The 22,656-nt window shown below is 39.5% G+C and overlaps 2 protein-coding genes across 2 annotated transcripts; one reads left to right on the top strand and one right to left on the bottom strand.

The window, feature by feature from the left end:
* Nucleotides 1-3,434: 3,434 nt before the first annotated feature.
* c23h1orf87 (chromosome 23 C1orf87 homolog) lies at nt 3,435-9,375 on the top strand (the record flags this gene model as incomplete). The annotated part of the gene is made up of 8 exons (XM_084428198.1): nt 3,435-3,621; nt 3,823-3,937; nt 4,453-4,612; nt 4,941-5,069; nt 5,556-5,804; nt 8,139-8,207; nt 8,303-8,441; nt 9,096-9,375. The coding sequence occupies 8 exons, from the start codon at nt 3,435-3,437 to the stop codon at nt 9,254-9,256; spliced, it is 1,209 nt and encodes a 402-aa protein (XP_084284324.1). The 3' UTR covers nt 9,257-9,375.
* A 4-nt stretch (nt 9,376-9,379) lies between these two features.
* On the bottom strand, nt 9,380-22,358 carry LOC311302160 (cytochrome P450 2B15-like; the record flags this gene model as incomplete). The annotated part of the gene is made up of 9 exons (XM_084427809.1): nt 9,380-10,439; nt 10,950-11,091; nt 11,926-12,113; nt 13,937-14,078; nt 14,181-14,354; nt 16,824-16,984; nt 20,550-20,702; nt 21,867-22,020; nt 22,164-22,358. The coding sequence occupies 9 exons, from the start codon at nt 22,356-22,358 to the stop codon at nt 10,249-10,251; spliced, it is 1,500 nt and encodes a 499-aa protein (XP_084283935.1). The 3' UTR covers nt 9,380-10,248.
* Between the last annotated feature and the right edge of the window lie 298 nt (nt 22,359-22,656).

Genomic DNA, 22,656 nt, shown 5'->3' with positions numbered 1-22,656 from the left:
GAGAGTTCGCTCAGAGTAAATCACTCCGCAGAAGTAGCAGTGCTTCGCCTCCTGAGAATATAGTTCCCAGTATGTTATTTTGTCACTTATTGGGAGCAGTATGCTAGCTGGAGCCATTCACCTCCAGTATTTGTGCTAAGCTAGGCTAGCGGTGGGTGCGTCAGAGTTACGGCATGCATGGAGATGAGAAGGGTATGTATGGACTTATCTAACTCTGGGGGATACGGTGAATAAGCCAAAGTCCCCAAAAGTCTCCTTTAATGTTCAAATCAAGTCAATTCAAGGCCAAGCCTAAGTCAAGTTTTAGTATTTTTTCACCAGACCATGTCAAGTCTCTAATTCCCTTTGATAACAGTTTTAATTTTTGTTAGTTTTATAAACCCTGTTGCAGGACAATAATAAGATAAAATAAAAAATTGATTTTGTATGAAATAATACATTTATTGTATTATTATTAATTTATTAATATAGTTTTCTATGTTTTAGGTTGGTTTTATAAACCGTGTTGCATGACAATAAAATAAAATGAAATAAATAGATTTTATATGAAATAATATATTTATTTTATTAATATTTATTTATTAATATAGTTTTGTATATGTTGCAGGTTGGTTTTATGAACCCTGTTGCATGACAATAATAATAAAAAAAAATAAAAAAAAGATTTTATATGAAATAATATATTTATTGTATTATTTATTTATTTATTAATATAGTTTTTGATGTTGCAGGTTGGTTGTATAAACTTTGTTGCAATAAAATAAAATAAAATGAGATTTTATATAATAAATAAATTATATGAAATAGTATATTTTTACAAATGCATTATTATAGGGATAAAATAGGGATCTTCTAGATCTCCAAACACATTTTCACAGATGAAGAGAGTGACAGAGATTGCACAAGAGGCTTCCTTGTATCTAACTAATACAATCAAATTCAAAGAAAATATTCCCTGTCAATACAATGACATGAGTTGTCCCTATTAGGAGTTTCTAAGTCTCAAGACATTTTTTTTTTTTTTTTTTTTTTGCAACTTAAGTGTGAATTGATCATGCAATTTAGAGAATTAGTATCTGCTTCAAAAAGTACTTGATCTACGTTTTCTCTATTTTCTGAATGCCTGTGTAAATCTCACGCAACAATGGTAAAGGATTTTTTACACAATGAGCGATAGTGAGACACCACTTCCAGAAATTTGGAATCCTACTGGATTTTTTCCACAGTAATTAGGAACCAATCCAGACCCAAACAGCAACATAGTGTCGGCCCAGATCCGGCCCACATCTGGTACGCGTTGAATCCACATGTGATCTGGGCCGACACTATGTTGATGTCTGTTCATTTAGAGCATTCCAACACAACAAAAGAACATTATTCCAATACAGCAAGCAAGGCTCTGATAAAGATGGTTCACTAGAAAAATCCTGTAGTAATTTCAGTTTATCCAGTTGGATTTTGTTCATTCTAAGAGGATTTATTATTTGATCCCATCTCGATTCTAAATTATGACAGAATTCCAATCGGAATCTTTGCACATTCATTCAGGATCTTAACCGTAGATGAAATATCTCGATCAGAGCCTTAGTGGAGCTCATGAACCTACAGCCTTTCAGATGCCATCTCAGATCTCCAACCACACCCCCACAAACTTTCTCTCTTTCATCTTTCTGTTGGCGTTCTCGCTATCTTTGCCTGTCTCTGAAGTTGGAGTGATCCGTGCGTGTTAGCGCTGTGATTTAATGCTCCTTTGAGGTTTCAGGGCTGTGCAATCTTCCTCGAGGAGGGAGTCCGAGTCTCCGTCGGCTGGATTTCATTTTGATCATTAAGATCAGAATTAGCCGTCTGACTTTCACACTTCAACCGTGTTAAGCTGTTTAGAAAGGCAGAAACACTGGGATGTGCCGTGACTACTGATGCTCCCCAAAATCAGCAATTTCCACAACCATTAAGAGTCACTTTCACGCCTTAATTTACACAAATCAAACAAATTAGGGAACCGAAGCGCTTATTAGACTTGTGTTCTTCATCCACCACGTGCCGGCCTTTCATTTGAAAGTTCAATCAGAGCCACATTCTGTGCACAAGTTTCAGTCCAAGATGAACCGCTCTGAGGTCTTCCATGGGTAATTAACCCAGTTCTACCTGTCTGCATCTCTCTGGCTTATCAATAATTGAGCTCAAATTAAAACACAGATTCTACTGCCATCAAATAAACTACAGCACACAAGACTAGTAATTTATCCTGATAGATAAAACAATTACATCCTGATGGAATGGATCTGATAGGATCAGCATGATGGGAACGGTGGCTTGAAGACGTTCATGTACTATGAAACTGAAAAACAATAACAATCTAAAGTATGAGCTATGTGCTGTTAATAACTAATATCATCTTGCCCTGAATGGTGCTGTCAGACTCAGTGCTCACTCGGAGAATGAGCCGTTTACTTCCTGTGATCGTTCGCCTCCTAGAGGCGGTAGTTCTCATCACTGGCCTTGGCATCCAAACAACTGAATCATAAATGCCTATAGATATGTGAAATTTATGTGTGTGTGTGTGTTAAATGTTCGCCTCCTAGAGGCGGTAGTTCACATCACTGGCCTTGGCATCCAAATAACTGAATCATAAATATGTGTGTGTGTGTGTGTGTGTGTGTGTGTGTGTGTGTGCGTGTGTGTGTGTGTGTGTGTGTGTGTGTGTGAAATGTATTTAACATGTTTAATTTCTCATTTCAAATAGTTCACTAGGTCAGAGTTTGCATATTGGCAGACTATTTAATAGTAATAAACTTGTATTATAAACTAGTAGTAAACATTTATTATAATGAAATTTACAACTTATGGAAAATATGAATATTATACAAATATTTTTTATTGTTACTTAATTATGATTTATTATATTGTTCTCCACAGCACAAATGGTGCACGGCAAACAAACAATAAATAAATAAATAAATAAATAAATAAAACAAATTAAATTAAATTAAATTAAATTAAATTAAATTAAATTAAATTAAATTAAATTAAATTAAATTAAATTAAATGTACAGCTAATTCAAAATAAAGAATATTAAAAAAATAAAACTTATTTTTATATTTTTATTATAGTGTACAGCACAAATGCTGCAGGACAAATGAAATGAAATAAAAAATATTTAAAAATGTGTTTATTAACTGTTCTCTGCACAAATGGTGCAGGACTAACTAACTTACTAAATAAATTAATTAATTAAAATTATAAAATAAATAACGGAAAATTGAGCAATTTACCATTGTCATTTAGATAGCCAAAAGACCATTTTTATGCTTTTAAACCCCATTCACCTTATCATTGTGTAGTCAGGCAGATTTGCCTCTCCTTCTGAGGCTGGCTGTAATAAATCACTCTTATCTGTGTGTGTACTGGAAGCGTCTGTGGCGATCGGGTAGCCATGACACTGAGATTACCTCTGGAGTCCAGAGAACCCTGGAGAGAACAGGCTGTGCTCTTATGTGTGGATATTGCTGCTCCTAACCGCACCTGTGCTTGTATCTTAGACACATATCAGCTTGAGACGAGGGCGCTGGTCTGTTTTATAGACCTAAAAGACACCAAAAGCAGAGATTCAGGAATTGTGGGTAAGTAAATGTTTTCCTTTAAGCATTCAAACACAAACAAGACTCACAACATTGGAGTATTTGATAGATTCATAATGTTTAAAGGCACTGACACACTGCCTCAGGAAAGTGACGGCAGTTCTGAGGTTTGATATCTTGTCATGTAATGCAGTGATATTTAGACATTTCTAAGCGTGCTATGTGTCATTATCTTCTCTGTAGGAGCTTCCCACATCATGGATGGATGGAAAACCACAGGGAAGACCAGCATGCCACAGCTGGTGGTGAAGATTGTTGGTGGGAAACAAATTAAGTATTTTATTGAAGGGACCAAAAGGTAAATTTGTTCTTTATTCTTTAAAGAATTTCCCCACATAATTAAAAAGTATAAAATGAAATACATGTATATACACGTTAAGTAAATACATTTTTACATGATGTATATTATTGTTGTAAAATAATTATTGTATACTATTATTATAGTAATGTATAATATATTATTATTGTATAAAAATATAACAATATATACATAACTATATTATTACATATTATTACATATATTACATAACTAATTTATTATTAATATTAATTTATTATATTGTTATATAATAATTATTACCATTAGTTTTGATAATAATAATAATATAATATTAATAATACTAATAAACAACAGTTTAATTAATATGTATAATTTATTATTATTTAATTATTAGTAGTATTAATATTAATAATAACAATAAATTACATTCAATTATTTAAATTTTTTATTATTATTATTATTATTATTATTATTATTATGAAGTAATAATCTCTGACAATTAATGCAAGATAAAAGCTCAAACTGTTATATAGTCCTACAGATCATCTTGAGGTAACAAACAGCTCTGAGGACAGATGCAGTCCACCTAACAGAGTCACAGATGGAGATTTAAGCAGAAAATCACCGTCTCATGACCTGGAGCCTCTGGGACCGTTCGAGCAGACAGAGAGCCTGTTAGATGCCCTCAGACAGGTACTGAGAAAAATCAGCCAAAGCATAAATACAATGAAATATAAATATAATATCTACTCATAAACAACAATAACAAAAATTAACAGCGACTTGCATTTCTGTGTGGTTGCAACTGGCCAGTTTTTTAGATGACTTGAGATCAGTTCAGGCTGATGTATGATTGCACTGTCCATGGTACTGAAAATACTTACCCATCAAAATAATAGCACTGTCCGGGGTCCTGACATCCACTTCCCATTGTTCACTAGAAGAAAAGTCCTCTAGAATAAAAGCTTTCTGAAGCTCCTGCTGAAGATGGCTGGATACTAATGGTATTGTAATGATCCAGGTTCCAGATAGACAGTGTGTGACGGCACCATGTGGAGATCGCTCGCGCTCCTACATACATCTGAAGTCCACAACCAACCGGGCTTATTCAAAACAACTCATGCAAACTCCTCATATTACAGGGGCAGAGGTGAGATATCATGTGCATGCTGTCTTTAATGGTACATTTTTTTTATGTTTTTAAAAGAAGGATCTTCTGCTCATCACGGCTGCATTTATTTGATCAAAAATACAGTAAAAACAATAATATTGTGAAATATTATTACAATTGAATGTTTTCTATGTGAATATATTGTAAAATGTAATTTATTCCTGTGATCAAAGCTGTAATTTCAGCATCATTAGTCCAGTCTTCAGTGTCACATGACCCTTCAAAATTAATTTTTATATACGGATTTGGAAACTGTGATACTTCAGGATTCTTTGATACATAGAAATTTGAAAAGAACAGCATTTATTTGAAACAGAAATCTTTTGCTACATTATAAAAGTCTTTACTGTCACTTTTGGTCAATTTAATGCATCCTTGCTGAATGAAGGTATAAAAAAAAAAAAAAAAAAGTAGTGTATTCAAATTTAAAAACCCAAAATCATTGACCTTTTTCATCATGTCCAGAGAGAGGAGCCAGTTAAATCAGGTCCGGAGCGCTGCCTTCTCTCCTCTGTCTCTGAGGAACTGCAGGACTGGGAACCACAAACATTCCAGAGCATTGAGGAGGAAGTGACATCACTCGACCCGTCCCAATCAGGAATCCTCCATCAGTCAGTCCTTACATACCTCTTCCTCAGAATGAAGATCCCTCTGAAGCTCAGCACACTGGCCTGTATGTTCAAATCCTTCAGGAACACTAGCGACCCGGAGCAGGTACATCAATTATCATCATTTACAGCAAATATTATTATTCAACTAATCACTGTACAGTTTCAGGGGCATTTGCATTTAACAAAATGAAACCCATTCCCAGGCCAGCCGAGAGACATAATCCCTCCAGCGTGTCCTAGGTCTTCCCCGGGGTCTCCTCCCGGTGGGACATGCCCAGAACACCTTCCCGGGAAGGCGTCCAGGAGGCATTCGGAACAGATGACCAAGCCACCTTAGCTGGCCCCTCTCAGTGAGGAGGAGCACCGGCTCTACTCTGAGCTTCTCCCGGGTGACCGAGCTCATCACCCTATCTCTAAGGGATCGCTCAGCCACCCTGCGGAGAAAGCTAATTTTTGCCACCTGTATCTGGGATCTTGTCCTTTTGGTCATGGCCCACAGCTCATGATCATATGTCGAATGCCTTCTCCAAATCCACAAAGCACATGTGGATTGGTTGGGCAAACTCCCATGAACCGTCCAGCACCCTGGAGAGGGTATAGAGCTGGTCCAGTGCTCCACGACCGGGACGGAAACCGCACTGTTCCTCCTGAATCCGAGGTTCTACTATCGGCTGTATTCTCCTCTCCAGTACCCTGGCATAGCCTTTCCCGGGGAGGCTGAGAAGTGTGATCCCCTTGGACCTCCAGTCCCCCTTCTTAAAAAGAGGGATCACCACCCCGGTCTGCCAGCCCAAAGGTACTATCCCCGACCGCCACGCGATGTTGCAGAGATGTCAGCCAAGACAGCCCCACAACATCCAGAGACTTGAGGTACTCAGGGTGGATCTCATCCACCCCCGGTTCCATTGCCCCCAAGGAACTTCTTGACTACCTCAGTGACTTCAGCTTGGGTGATGGACAAGTCCACCTTTGAGCCCTCAGCCTCTGCTTCCTCAATGGAAGACGTGTTGGTGGGATTGAGAAGATCCTCAAAGTATTCCTTCCACCGTCAGACAACATCCCTAGTTGAGGTCGACAGCTGCCCACCTCCACTGTAAACATTGTTGGTAGAGCACTGCTTCCCCCTCCTGAGGCAGCGGAAGGTTTGCCAGAATCTCTTCGAGGCCAACCGGTGGTCCTTCTCCATGGCCTCACTGAACTCCTCCCAGGCCCGATTTTTTTGCCTCAACAACTACCTTGGCCTTCCGGTACCCGTCAGCTTCCTCAGGAGTCCCACAAGCCAGCCAGGCCCGATAGGACTCCTTCAGCTTGATGGCATCCCTTACTTGCGGTGTCCACCACCGGTTTCGGGGATTGCCACCTCGACAGGCACTGGAGACCTTACAAGCACAGCTCCGAGTGGCCGCGTCGACAATGGAGGTGGAGAACATGGTCCACTCGGACTCAATATCTCCAGACTCCCTCTGGATCCGGTCGAAGCTCCGCCGGAGGTGGAAGTTGAAGATCTCTCTGACAGGGGACTCGACCAAACTTTCCCAACATAAGTTCATTATGGACAAGCTGTAACTAGCACAGAAGTCCAATAACTGAACACCTCTCGGGTTCAGATCAGGGGGGCCATTCCTCCCAATCACGCCCCTCCAGGTACCACTGTCGCTGCCCACGTGGGCGTTGAAGTCCCCCAGTAGAACGACGGAGTCCCCAGTCGGAGCACTTTCCAGCACCCCTCCCAGAGACTCCAAGAGGGCCGGGTACTCTGCACTCCCGTTCGGCCTGTAGGAGCACAAGACAGTGAGAGACCTATCCCCGACCCGAAGGCGCAGGGAAGCGACCCTCTCGTTCACCGGGGTGAACTCCAACATGTGGCGGCTGAGCTGGGGGGCTATAAGCAAACCCACACCAGCCCGCCGCCTCTCACCATGGGCAACTCCACAGTGGTAAAGAGTCCATCCTCTCTCAAGGAGTGTGGTTCCAGAGCACAAGCCGTGCGTGAAGGTGATACCAACTAGTCGGTACCTCTCAACCTCATGCACTATCTCAGACTCCTTCCCCGCCAGCGAGTTTCCGTGTCCAGGGATCGGGTTGTCGAGGCCCCCGCCTTCGACTGCCGGCCGATCCACTTTGCACCTCTTGTAGGTGGTGAGCCCACGGGAGGCCGGCCCCACGTCACTCCTTCGGGCTGAGCCTGGCCCGAAGTCTGACCTGTCACCTAGGACCTGCTTTCATAGACTTTCAAAATTAATTATAAATTGATTATACTTTATAAATATTAATTATAAGATCATTTATAAAATTAAGCTATAGTTAAAGTGTTTTTAAGCATATATGGTATTCTACAGGAATTATTTGCACTGAAGTTTGTCTTTTTTCATGTGAAAGTGATGATAAAAATGTTTTATGATGTTCAGCGCATTGTACTCACCATCACACTCTGCAGGTGCAATATAAAGAATTGCTGCAGTTCATACAGAGAGCTGTGCAAGATGAGAAAGAGCAAAGTGTTGAGGTCTGTAAATGAGTCTGATAAAAGTATCCCAGAGAATTATCTTTTTGGCGGTTTTCTGAAATAAAAAAGATACATTTGAACATGATCCCCTTTAGGCTGAGATCTGGGATGGTTCAGTGGCCAGTACTGACCTGGAATCAGTGATCAGTGTGACTGCAGACCAAAGAGAAACGTGGCTTCAGAGGTTCCAGAAGATGGAGATGGCCTTAAAAATGAGTGACACCAAAAACACAGGTATACAGCCTATCATGAAAATACAGTCTATCTGGTCCCAAGATGCTCATTTTAAAGAGGACCTGTTATGTTTTTTTTTACATGTTCATCTCTCTTTAGTGTGTAATGTTGCAGTTTGAGCATGAAAAAGCTCTGCAAAGTTACAAAGTGCCTCAAATGGGAGTTATTCTCTATGTCAGTGTCACTGTTTCTAAACTCCCTGAAATTGTGGTCTTGAGTTTTCTTCCGGGAACAAACATGTCACAATATTCCTCGTTTAAATAATTAATATCCAGATTAAACGGGCGGGGCCTGGTTGAGTTAGCTAGTAGTGTGTTGAAACTGGGGGATATGGAAAGGGGCGGGACATTTCCTAAACACGCTCAACGCGGTTGACCAGTCACAACACACTGATCCAGCTGACCAATCAGAGCACATTGTGCTTTTCAGAAGGAGGGGCTTCATAGAGACAGGAACTAAACAGAGCGTTACTGAAAGACTGGGAAGAGTGGACCTGCAACTATTGAGAATATGTGAAAAATAGAGCCCAAAAACAAAATCAAGACTTTGTGAAAGGATATGATATTGCCTCTTTAAAGCTATTTAAAACTGTGATGGACTAAGAGGCAATAGTATTTTCTAAGCAGAGATTATGTTTTCAACACTGTTTTTCAGGTTATGTGGACAGAGATCAAGCCAAACGTCTGATACTGAACTACAGCCTCATCTTTGATCTGAATCTGAGTCCACTGAAGATCAATGAAATCACACATAACACTCAGCAAGAGGGCAAAGTTCACCTCGCCTCAGCTCTGCAGCGGCTGAAGGAACTATAAACCTCTTTAACCTTTTCTTAAATCTATGCACATACTACAGCATAACAGTCATCCTTAACCACTCTGGAAAATATCATTTTTGACCCTGTAAAAAGGGCTTTTAAATGAAAGCAGAGTAAACTGCATATAAACAGACAACATTTTTTACCCAAAAAATCTATAAAAAAAAAGGAACTATATTTTGTATGAAGAAAATGAATCCTATTTTTATTACTAATATGCTTAATTGTCATGAAAACAAATGTTGCGACGGATGGACAGATAGATATAAAAAAAATTCTAAGCAAAATAAAATTTCTTGTTTTCGTGACATTAATGCCTCAGTTACGACTGTAACTTTGGTTCCTTGAAGAGGGAATGAGACGCACATTTTGACGCTGTAGGTTGACAATCTGCGTGATTGCGTCGTGAAGTGTGAAATCAGTCCAACATTGGAGCTCTGATTTGGAACATTGATTATTAAACAAAGATGCATTCGCTACCAATTTAGAATTAAACATTGCACATCCATTATTAAGTTTGTGCACCTTAGACTTAAACTGTGTGTTAATTAGGTACCACAAGGCCTGATGATTACAAATCAAACTCTGATGTAAGATTGTAGATATATCATGATTTAACATCTGTTCAGACTGTGGAGAATGACCATGTTGTTTTGGAGACTCATGTCACATGATCTAGTAAATCAACCAGTTCGACCACTTTAAACACAAGGACATAACTTGTACTTTAGACTTGAAAGGAATGCTTCATTCTCTCACATTCTCTCACTGAGGTGTCATTTTTTATTTGTCATTTTTTAAATCCTGTAAAACTACATGTGTATACATTTCATTATAAAATAAAATGCATGCATCCATTTTTATAGCTGTGCTTAAATAAATGTTTAAAACTTTTTGCCACCATGACACTAAAATTTACCATTCTTGTTTTTTTATGGAATATTTCATGATTACATGATGTCAGTCTGATACATTTCGGGTTACTGACGGTCACTCTTCAGTATCTCTGCTGCAGCAGATGATGTTGAAGGTCTGAGGAAGGCGGAAAACACCCATGATCCCATCCATGTCCAGAGGCTGTGGATCTGGTGGCCAGGAGAAATGAATCCGCTGTAGGAGAGACGTGATGTACAGGAAGAGCTCCGTCCTCGCCAGCGTCTCGCCGAGACAGACCCTCGGACCTGATAAACCAGCACACAAATATTTAGGCCTGAATTTAAGATTTATGTATTTGAGCTGCAAATAATACTTCCATCCATTTAGATTACAGAGATTTAACTAAACAAACTAAAATGTATTATACATATTTGTCAGTCATACATAAATTAAAGATGTCCACACTTTATATTTATTTATAAAGTATGAAAATGACTAGCTGTGGAACAAGCAATTTTCAGTTGTGTGAGACTCAAACAAATTGGATTAATTGATAAATATATAAACCTGGTTATTGTGCATTTAAAACACATTGAATTTATTAGTAACTATTACAGAAATCATACCCATTTCATTCATGTACTGTATGACTGACAAATATGCATCACATTATTTTGCTTGTATGCTAAAACTGCGTAATCCAAAATGGATGTATTTTATATGCAAAAATACATAAATCTTAAATTAAGGCCTAAATATTTATTTGCATGTAATATTAGTCCAGTAACCTTTGTGTTTAATAATGCCTGACTCACCCAGTGAGAACGGGATGAAACACTCCGGCTTGCTGAAGTGTCCGTTCTCATCCAGGAAATTCTCCGGGTTAAAGGAGTCGGGATGCTTCCAGTGCTCCTTATTGCTGAAAATTGCTGCTAAGTTTGTTAGGATCATAGTTCCCTGTATGAGGAAAGTTCAGCAGAGTTAAATAACGCTTTTCACAAAACCCTTTTAAATCATAATTTACACTGGCTTGTTGCTCTTACATGACAAAATTACATACATATTTATATAAGATTCATTTAATTGATTGGACATGTGATGGAAATGTTTTATGTAATTGCCTCAGAATTGGTCAAAAGGGCATTTTAACATGAAATGTGAAGAAAAGTGCAGACGAAGGAAGCTCAGGTCAAAGACCATGTACACATCACATGATCAAAGAATCTAGACTCACCGAAAAGTGCTTAACACAATAGAACTAACAGTCATATGACTAGCTAATCAATAGATTGTATTACAAGTATTTGGGAAGGGAATTACCATGAGATAACTGTACTATATAATTTTATTATATTAACATCTGGAAGTTTTTTGAATTGTCAGTGGTTAAGTCAGATTAGTAGGTTGTTTTCGTATAGAGAATTTCCACAACAGACAAGTACAGCACACAACTTTATATAATATTAATATAATATAATATCTAGTCTAGTTTCTTTATATTTACAGTTTAAATTATTAGTGAAAAAAAAAAAGTGATGTGAAGGAATAAAGAATATAAAAATCTAATCTCTTTGGCTAAGCTCTTCATAATTGGTTATGACTCAGGTAGCATCTTTATTGCGAGGTTAACTGTAAAGGCTGAGAAAATCCATAAAGCCTTGTCAACGAATAATTCAGATGGTTAGATTTTAACATATTGCCAAGGAAAAGCCAGGAAGGATGTCTATATTTTCTGTGCGTAATTACTTACTGTAGATAACTTCATTCATTCATCCAGGCTCCATTCATTACCTGAGGAATGTCGTATCCTCGTAGTTTTGTTGGACGAATCGTTTCATGAATCACCCCCAGTGGTACAAGGTTGGCAAAGCGCTGAATCTCGTGAACAGTGGCGTAGGTGTACGGTAGTTTGTCACGGTCATCCATGCTGGGAAAGCGGTCGTAACCCAACAACTGAAAAATCTCCTCATGACATCGCTCTGTGAGAGATAAAAGGGAAATTGCATTTCATGGCTCTTAAAGGTTAGAGTTAGAGTTAAAGCTTTAGGTTTTGATGCTTAGCTAATGCAAAGGCCACAGAGTGGAAAATGGTGAAAAGGCCAATAATAGACAGAGCATCAAAGGCTGCTCTATTAACAGTAGGTTATTACACTTATAGAAAAATATACCCAACCAAAGAGCACCTTCTGGAATTACTAAACAACCTTCCAGCAAGCAGTGCTCCAAAATGTTTTCATTGGAAAGTTAGTACACTAAATGGTTCTGAATTAACTGCAGAAAAGGCTCTGTTGTTCTGTAAAATTTTGCGAATAACTGATTCTGATAGGAATCGTTATGATCGGGAATTTCGTGTAAGGCTGATTTATACTTCTGCGTCAAACTTACGTCGTAGGCTGTGTATAGCACGTGTTGCCTATGATGTAGCCTGATGTGTACCTCTACAAAAATGTAACAACGTGTCAATAGGCTTGTTCGACTTGAACCGGCGCTGCACAGACCGATCGGTTTATGACAAAGTACCGCGAGAGTGGTACAGAGTACAGAGTACAGTACAGAGTAGACGGCTCCTTATGCTTATGAATCGCTCTGACGGTACTTTGATATCATAATCTGACCGGTCTGTGCAGCGCCGGTTCAAGTCGAACAAGCCTAAAGGCCTATTTATACTTCTGTGTCGGACCTATGCCGGAGCCTCTACGCTGTAGGCAACGCGTTGATTTTCATTTATACTTCTGCGTTGTTGTCCGCGTTGACGCGCAATTACACTTGAAGAGGGAGCATGTGAAACCGAAACACTTAAGGCCTCATTATACTTCTGCGTCGGACATACGCCGGAGCCTATACGCCGTAGGCAACGTGTTGGTTTTAATTGATACTTCTGTGTCGTTGTCCGCGTTGACGCGCACCTGGGGAGCATGAAAGCCCGAGGGAGGGGTTCTGGCAGACCAATCACAGTGCTTGTGTCCGCGTAGAATTGACGCGTTGTTATATTTTTGGAGAGGTGCACGTCAGGGTACGCCGAAGGGTACGCGCGCTACACACAGCCTACGACGTAGCTACGGCGGCAGTTCGACGCAGAAGTATAAAACAGGCTTTACACCTCCGAGGGAGCGGTCCTAGCAGACCAATCACAGCGCTTGCGTCCGTGTAGAGTTGACGCGTTGTTACATTTTTGGAGAGGTGCACGTCAGGGTACGCCGAAGGGTACACGCGCTACACACAGCCTACGACGTAGCTACGGCGTGAGTTCGACGCAGAAGTATAAATAGGCCTTAACTCTACACGGACCGCAAGCGCTGTGATTGGTCTGCAATAAGTGCCAATCTGTCCGCATGTGTAGGCTAATTGTGCATCAATGCGGACAATAAGGCAGAAATATAAATGAAAACCGATGCATTCAAGAAAGCTGCTTGTTTCGAAAGAAACTTCTGTGTGAGCAGCGCTTTATACTCCGTTATTGACAATGGAACGTTTATGGAATGCGACATTTTGCTAATGTGACCACAGTGGAATCTTGTTTTCACACAAAAAAAAGCTTGTTTCCAAAATATGAATGGTCATTTCGACGTATAATCTCACAATTCTGAAATTTTTCTTGCAAGGGAGAGAAAACAAGTTGGTTTTGTTGTACTTTCACACAAAAAAAATTCTTCAAATAGTGAGATGAAACCTCGCAATTGCCAGAAATAAAGTCAGAATTGCGTGCTATAACCGTGCAATTGTGTGGAAAAAATGTCGGTATATTTATAGATATTATTTCTTTATTCAATAATATTATTTGATTAATGTTTAGCTCTAGTACCTTGTACATCTGGGTTTTGAATCAAGAAGATGAGCCCCCATCTGATGGTGGTTGATGTGGTGTTTGTTCCAGCCTGGAACAAATCAGCTGCTGAAATAACCAGGTTCTCCTCATGAAACGTTGAGTCTTCGTTGGACTTTTGCTGCTCCAGATGAAACAAATTTCTCAGTTTACTACAGCTACAAAAAAAAGGTCTAGTTTTACATATGCATGAGGAAACCCTTCTTTCAGTAACTGATCTCACTTTCTCGATCTCCAGCAGATAGGCATCAATGAAGTCTCGCGGGCTGTCTGGAACCAGAGTTTCTTTGTGTTCTTTAACTTGTTTCCGGATGAAACCATCTAACTCACTGGCAATCTGCTTGACCTTCTGGTGTGGCCCAGGGAAATGCTTGATGAAGGGCACTAAGTTGAAAAACTAAGATAGGCAAAAAGATGATGGGTGCCTTATGTTTCAAATATTTTTCACATTTGAGACTTCTTTTCAGTTCATTTTATTCACGCCATACATAAATATTCATATCATCAGGTAAATATCTCAATATTAAGTAAATATTTTAACTTGCAGTTAAAAGTTGAGGAACATATGGAAGTTCATCCATCACTTCCACTACTTGTTTGTAAAAGTCATCAATATAAAATATTTTAAGGTGGAGTATAACTAAATGTTGATAGATAGAAGTCAAATAAAAGAATACATTTAAAATGCAAAAGTTATTCCAACTTTATACAAATGCATGATGTCATGCAATTTAGCAATGGGAATGCAGACAGTGCAGGTCACATGATTTGTCACCTGAAGTTAAATATGTGTGTCACAGAACAGAAGATGGCAAACACAGGTAACTTCCTAACAGAGTTAATATGGTGATACTGGCAGGAAAGTGACAGTTCTTATCTTTTGCAGGCAGTGATGAAGAATTAGAGGAAAACCGGAAGACGAGATGATCCCAGAAGATGGATGAACACTGGACAGTTCGAGACAGGATCGCACAGGTAAGTTTTACTTTCACAGACGACTGACGAAGACTGGACGGTCCGAGACAGGTGGGTAGTCAGGTAAGTGTTAAGTGTTGAATGACGAGACCAGACAAAGGTGATCTGAAGAGTGACTGCTTACTGTATATGGTGCATGGGTGATGAGTGATTTTCAGTGCCAGGTGTGATGGCTGACTGAGTGCAGGTGTGGACCAGAAGGGAAATGTAGTTCTGTGGTGACTGAGGATTATGACAGTACTCCTCTCCTCCCAGAAGGTTTGAACTCACGCCTAATAGAATCCATCCAAGGAGGGACGGAAGGAGGGCGCCCTGGTGCCGGCAGGATGGGAAGCCTTGAGTGTGGTACTGGCAAGCCATTGACGGAGCCATGGAGGCGCCAGTAGCTCAGGGAGCCAGGAAGGTATCTGCGGTGCAGGGAAAAGTTTGCAGTGTGGGCATCAAAAGGACAGTCATACTGAGTGAGGAGGATTAAACGGAAGCATGCTGTAGTTAAATCCTGAACTTGCTGGTTCACAGTGACTGGAGTGGACTCTGGACTGAGTCTCAGGGTAGGAACGGACATTTCTCTTACTGGAACAGACTGAGGAATTTCACTCGGGAAATAAACCCTGGACTTGGGGAAGATGACTCACTGGAATAGTATCTGGACATGAGGACCGAAGATTGAAAATCTTCTTAAGAGCTGTCTTGATGGCCATGATAATTGGTAGCGCTAGCTTTTCCATCAGGTCCACACTGTTTGAGACAGCTTTCTTTGCACGAAGAAAAACTGGAGCACTTGCCATGATGGTACTGAAAGCTGCCATTGCATAGTCGTGAGGAGGGAAGCTGGCGTTGGTTTCACCCACATGGAAGATGTTAACCTCTCCCACAGTGAAGGAGGAACCACTTTGCAACAGTGCATAATCAAGCTCAAAAATAAATCAACAAATTGCGCTCCAGGGAACAGGTAGTAGCTGACGTCAGAATCTGTTGATAAAGGTGCTCCTCTAATCCACCCCAGAAGATTATCTACAAGGTTCCATCATTCCATGGAACCAGTTTGGAAAGATTAAGAAATTCCTCAACATAATTTTCAATTGGATGACCATCTTGTGAAATGGAGAGGAGATGGTTCTCTGGGTCAAAAGATATGATGTCTGGTCTGGTCTGCTGTCACGGAACAGAAGATGGCAAAAACAGGTAACTTCCAGAGTTTGATTGACATAGGGGACTTGAGCAGGTGAGTAACTGGATTGCAGATTAATATAGTGGTACTAGCAGGAAAGTGACAGTTCTTATCTGTTGCAGGCGGTGATGAAGAATTAGAGGAAAACCTGAAGACGAGATGATACCAGAAGATAGATGAATACTGAAGAAAACTGGACAGTTCGAGACAGGATCGAAAAGGTAAGTTTCCTTTCACAGATGACTGAAGAAGACTGGACAGTTCTAGACAGGTGGGTAGTCAGGTAAGTGTTTAGTGTTGAACGACGAGACCAGACAAAGGTGATCTAAAGAGTGACTGCTTATATGGTGCATGGGTGATGAGTGATTATCAGTGGCAGGTGTGATGATGGCTGACTAAGTGCAGGTGGGGACCAGAAGGGATGCTGGGAAATGTAGTTCTGAGGTGACTGGACTGGTGACTTCGGATTGTGACAATATGGATGCACTAATGTTTAAATTCTGCCATTATTTATTTACTCAAAGGGTGGCCATAGCCAATAATCAATAAATTAATAAAATAAAAATAATAATAAAGTAGTTTCTGAGGGAGATTGAGTACATGGAGGAGGATAATGCAGACATAATAAAGAGAAAGCCTGTGATGATTATTTTTCAGCAGTGTAAATCTTTTTTTCTTGTTTTAATTCAGTAAAAAAAAAAATGAAGAATGTGATCATACCTGTCCTGCAGCTGACCCTGCAAGCATTAAGTTATCATTCAGGAGTTTCAGAAGGTATGAGAAGTGTTTGTCATCATAATCGAAGCGATCTCCAAACACGATGGAACAGATAATGTTGGAAGCTGCATTCTGTAATGCATGCTGGGGGTTCATTGACTTGCCTACAAAGAAACATGCATCAGTATGAGTGAAAAAAGGCCAGTGCTTTTATATCCAATCCATTTTAAATAGAAACTTGAATTTAAAAGGCCCGCCCAATCAGCCTAACGGCGGTTTCCAGTAGAGCAGTTGAAGGTTTCCTGCGCGTTCTGTCTTTTTAGTGTGGCAAACTAATTTAATTCCAATGAAACTTATCTTACTCCATTTTATCACGACCGAGACAAATCAGACACAATTATTTGTTATATTTAAAGCTGCAGTCCATAACTTTGTGTTAAAAATTATCCAAAATAATAAGAATAAAAAAAACATAACCAGCCAGTGTTCGAAACTATCTATTAATAATGATTTTAACTCCAGTGGTAGTGGTTGATTTCCGCGGGAAATTCGAGCATGTCTTTGCGTCATTACGTCACATCTGACGGATCCAGAATGTTTCAAATGACAATCACCAGTGACAACTGGAGATTAACCAGTTGTAAAACCCAAAAGACTTCGGACTTCGGAGTGGCTAGAGAAAAAAAAAAAAAAAAAAACTGCAACCGGGCCCATGCGAAAACAAGGATAAACATCGGCAGGGCTTTTGAAAGATGGCGTGAACTCAAAACGGAGGCAGAGACGGCTTTTTAGCGCAATTTTCCACCGGACAAAATTGCGCTTGTTAACTCATGATTTCTGTTCTGTGCGTCTGTGCGCACCAATCTTGCACTTCTATCTACTCCTCAACCAGACCACCTAGAGACTTCGGGTTTTCGGCATTATGTTAAGGAAGGTCTAATCTCGGGAACGCACAAAAAAAAATCCAGGAAAAGATTTACTATCTCTTAGTGTTGTGATCCCATGAGGTGAGAAAATTGCGCTAAAACACTCACTGAGTTTTTATTACTTGTTTTTTTGCTAGACATAAGACATTTCAATAGTTTAATTACGTAACAGTAGCGCACTTGTTTGCTTAATTTACACAGTTTCCTTTGTTGTGTCCTTCTCGTTTTGCTTGAATTATTTTGTGCTAGCTATGAGAGGGAGCAATTCACCTCTACTCCAAGAAAATCAAACCCGCCTCCTCCATTCAGGTATTCTGAATCAGATCGGTAAAGTGAAAATTTTCCTGACGTAAGATGTTTATATTATAACACGTTTATGCATAACAGGGATTCCGTTCATACACCATTTATTTCATAGCACTATGATTGTTATTTGTTTGTACAAAATAAACTGCTCTTCTATGATTTGCATGGTTTGACATGATATGATAAGCGATCGTTAGATTTAATCAGCGCAATTTACTGCAATGCTTTTTTCCCCTAACAAAAGTAGATGTTACTTACTTGTTAAGACGTCATTTTCCGTTGAAAATTCTAATATTGGTCATACTTTCAAAAAGTATGTTCTGTGATTCTGAATGCCCGTATCCACACCGGTGCGGTGATTGACAGCCGCACACTCACCTCAAAACATTGGATTCATCCGCGCGGTTTCATGCAAATGTACAACCCACGTAAAGTTGATAATTCCGCAAATAACTGCAATTGCAGATTTCGAACAGAGATGGTGACAAAGAGGAAAAGCTACAGACTGCAGCTTTAACAAATAATCTTTAAAACTCAATCTTGGATCTATGGTCCCATCCCCCCAACAAGGGCAAGAAGGGTCTTGGTTACCATGACTACGATCAGATAAGTTGATCAGATAAAAATATGGTCACATGGAAAGAGCAGAGTCTATAGGAAAGACCCACAGCCCTTAAAACAGACTTTCTTGCATTCATTTATGGACGAACTGATCTGTAAATGAACATGCACCCCAGAACACTGTGTGAATGATTTACTGTCTTGTGTAGTGTCTTTTGATACTATTATGTCTTTGATACTATGTATTTTATGATAGAACCAACGGTCAATGTAAACTCACCTATATCGTGTCTCCTATTTAATTAATCCTCATTTAATGACTCACACTTTAGTGTACATCACCTTCTCATAGAATGCAGTGCGTGTTTGTTATATCTATCTGAGTATAAATGGACACAAACAGCAAGGCCTATGTCTAACCACACTTAAGACAGAGCCATAAATCCTCCCAACAGAGGAATTTCCCGCTTGGAAATTCCCCCCTTTTATTGGTCGAGCCAATCCTGAGAGGTGGGACCTTTCTCAGACTTTAAATGGCCTCTGCACAAGCCCTTCCCTCTCTTGGCCTTCTCGGTACGTTCACATAGCTGTCCTGCATGGCCACACTAGGCCCCAGGGCAGTGGGCCTTGGCCCACAACTAGCCATGTGCTCATTTAGGGGAGTGACAATGACTCTCTCAACCAGAACAGAATCAAAGGACTACATCAGGAGTGTGGCACAATGTCTTCATTCAATGCAGAAGAAGTCCATCGCAACTCCAACCATCAACTCTTCCGACTCCCTTCTCCTGTTTGCTCTGCGTGTCCTCTCCGGCCCAGGGCCGGCAGGCCACAATCTGCACTCCAGCCATGGGAAAAGAGTCAAACGAACCACACAAGTTCATCACCAACTCTTCAGCCAACACCGAAGAAATCGATTGAGACTCATGGGACCATCAAAATCCTTCTTCAGGAACTTCACGAAATGTTTCACTGCAAAGGCCATGCAAGTTTACATTTAATGAGATGCTCTGAAAATGATAAGCTGATGGTTCTTTTCATAGATAAATGGATCTTTTCCATAGTTCCATTTCCTGCTTCCGGTTTCATTCTGTCACTCACCATTTTACCTATGCATGCATGTATGTGTTTAGTCTAGTTATGTTTGTGATTTAGTTAATAAAACTTGGGCACAATAAGTATTTGGTTCTGATTCCCTGCTTGCAACAAAGTTTATTTTACGATTTAGATTTTGACTACAGGCTCTTAGTACTGTACAGTAAGAAATACATTTCCCTTCCCCAGAATTGAATATTTCTTAGAATTAATACACAATTAACACTGAGTGTTCACGGGACGAACAGGTGGATTGATTATAATATTAATTTGACTACATTAAGTTAATTCTATTAACTGATCCAAATATTCATAATCAGTTATAACAAGTTATAATTGATTATTAATATTTCTATAGAGCTAATTTGCTACACAACCTTAAATTTACGTCAGAATGTCAATTGTTTATTTATTATTTCTATAATAATTTATCTAGGCACTTGATTATTCTAACTCTTTATGGAAATTACACTCGTTCATTCAGATTCCAATAACATTTTGAGTCTCGCACCGGCCAGGTATACAGATCTCAATCACAAACTCGTCAGTATTGGTCATTAGACAGAGGCAATTGACTGATACCTTTAGATGCCGCACCATGCTTATTTCTAAAAGTATGCCATTTTGTCGCCATCTGGAACTGTACACACAAGGTAAGACTATATCTAACCAAAGGTCATGACCATTACCATAGAAATAAGCGGACCAATTTAACTTCCTCTAATGGTAACTTTATATAATAATGTTGCATATACACAATGTTTAAGAAAGAGTCCTTTGGGTGCTTTTTGACACAGATGAGCTAGTTTGAGAGTTCTAATAAAGGATGAACATTTCATACCTTCTGCTTTAAGAATTTCAGAAATCAGATATCGGCTTTCCTCTATCACCAGATCTTCTACGGATTTCTTCCCCAGGCCAAAATTCCTGAGCGTGTGCAGAGCAAACCTTCTCTGCTGCCTCCAGGAGTGACCAAACGTGACCATTATTATACCTGAGAAAAAGAGAGAACCAAAGTTCTAATCTCAAATCTGATCTGTTGCTAAATTTATAGCCTACACATTTTTGAAGCAAAGTGACTCAAGATCGATCGTACACCATTAAAAATGAAGGTTCTTTATCGGCATCTATGATTCCATGAAGAATCTTTAATGTCTATAGAACCTTTTTATTGCACAAAAGATTATATGGTAAAATATTTTCAAATGTTCCTTACACTATTCCTTACTCAGGTTAATTACCTTATTCACTGAGGATCTTTAGGATCCCCAAAATGGTTCTTCTACAGCGTCGCTGTGCACCCTTTTGGGACCTTTGATATTAAAGGGTTAGTTCACCCAAAAATTTTATTCTGACATTAATTACTCACCCTCATGTCGTTCCAAACCCGCAAGACTTTCATTCATCTTCGAGCATAAACGAAGATCTTTTTGATGAAATCTAAGAGCTTTCTGTCCCTTCATTGACAGCTACACAACTACCACTTTGATGCTTCAAAAAGTTCATAAAGGGATCGTAAAACTAATCCATATGAATTGAGCGATTTAGTCCAGAATTTCTAAAGAGACGCTTTATATGATGAACAGATTGAATTTAGGCTTTGATTCACTTTTAAATACTGATCAGCGAACATAAACGCACACTTGACGTGCGAGAACAAACCTCATTGATTCTAGCAGAAGCTCAAACGTGCTGCATAACACGAGAAGAAAACTCATTGTTCTCGTACGTCAAGCGAACATGCTTAAGCTTCCGTTTATCAGAACTGATGTGGGCATTGATGAATGTTCATATGTGAATAAAAGCCTAAATTCAATCTGTTCATCATATAAAGCAAAGTCTCTTCAGAAAATCTGGACTAAACCGCTCAATTTATATGGATTAGTCTTACGATCTCGAACTTTCTGAAGCGTCAACATGGTAGTTGCGTAGACTGTCAGCAGAGGGACAGAAAGCTCTCAGATTTCATCAAAAAGATCTTCATTTGTGTTCTGAAGATGATGGAACGTCTTACAGGTTTGGAACGATTGGAACGGGTGAGTAAATAATGACAGAATTTTAATATTTAAGTGAACTAACCCTTTAAGAGTGACTCTAAAGTTTAGAATGAAATAGTACAAAATCCACATTTCAAGCATCATAATACCATGTTACTCACCAAGTCCATTAGTTGTCCATTCTATAAGAGGCATAGCTGGTCTTCCAGAAAAAGCTTCCTGAACCAGGGCTTCCTTCGTGACCTGGGCTGTGTTGAGGATTATTATCGGCTTCCTCCCAAGATACACAGTGGACATTTCTCCATACTGAGGCATCTACTCGGAGAACATGTTAGTGCATAAGTGCATTTTAACTAAGAAAATGTTTCTGAACATATGTTTTGTTAACTAAACATCTAATTTCAAAATAGGTCAGAGTTCAATGATAAGCCCATACCAAGAAAACAGCAAAAACTCACTGATCTAACGAACTCCTTTGGCTTCTTTATAAAATATGGTAATGATCCCACAAAAGGTAGAGGTCTGGGACCAGGAGGAGTTTGACCTCTGTAGGAATTAATCCTGATGATCTCGAACAGAACCAGAAAGATCAAGCCCAGAAACAGAGTCAGGCCTACAAACGCCAGGTCTAACTTCATGAGAGGCGCCCACATGATGACAGATTCCAAAGACAAACTCAAAAGCAGTGGACCACCGGTGAGCTTTATAAAAGCAAAGCAGAAGAGGGAGGAGACAGTGGGAGAGATTGACATGCTGTGAACCCTTTCAGCTGTGTTAATCGATGTGTTAATCAGCAAAAATGATGAATGCAGCTGTTTTACCTGCATACCAATTTATCAAGCATATAATAATTAACAGAAATTATTATAACACACCAATGCTCGAAGTGGGATGGTAAGCACCAGTACGTAGTACCGGCAGTTGTATAATTTTAATCTGTGGCGTACACAA

This window comes from Rutilus rutilus (genome assembly GCF_951802725.1).
Source record: "Rutilus rutilus genome assembly, chromosome: 13".
Lineage (NCBI taxonomy): Eukaryota > Metazoa > Chordata > Actinopteri > Cypriniformes > Leuciscidae > Rutilus > Rutilus rutilus.
This window is presented reverse-complemented; position numbering and strand designations above follow the sequence as displayed.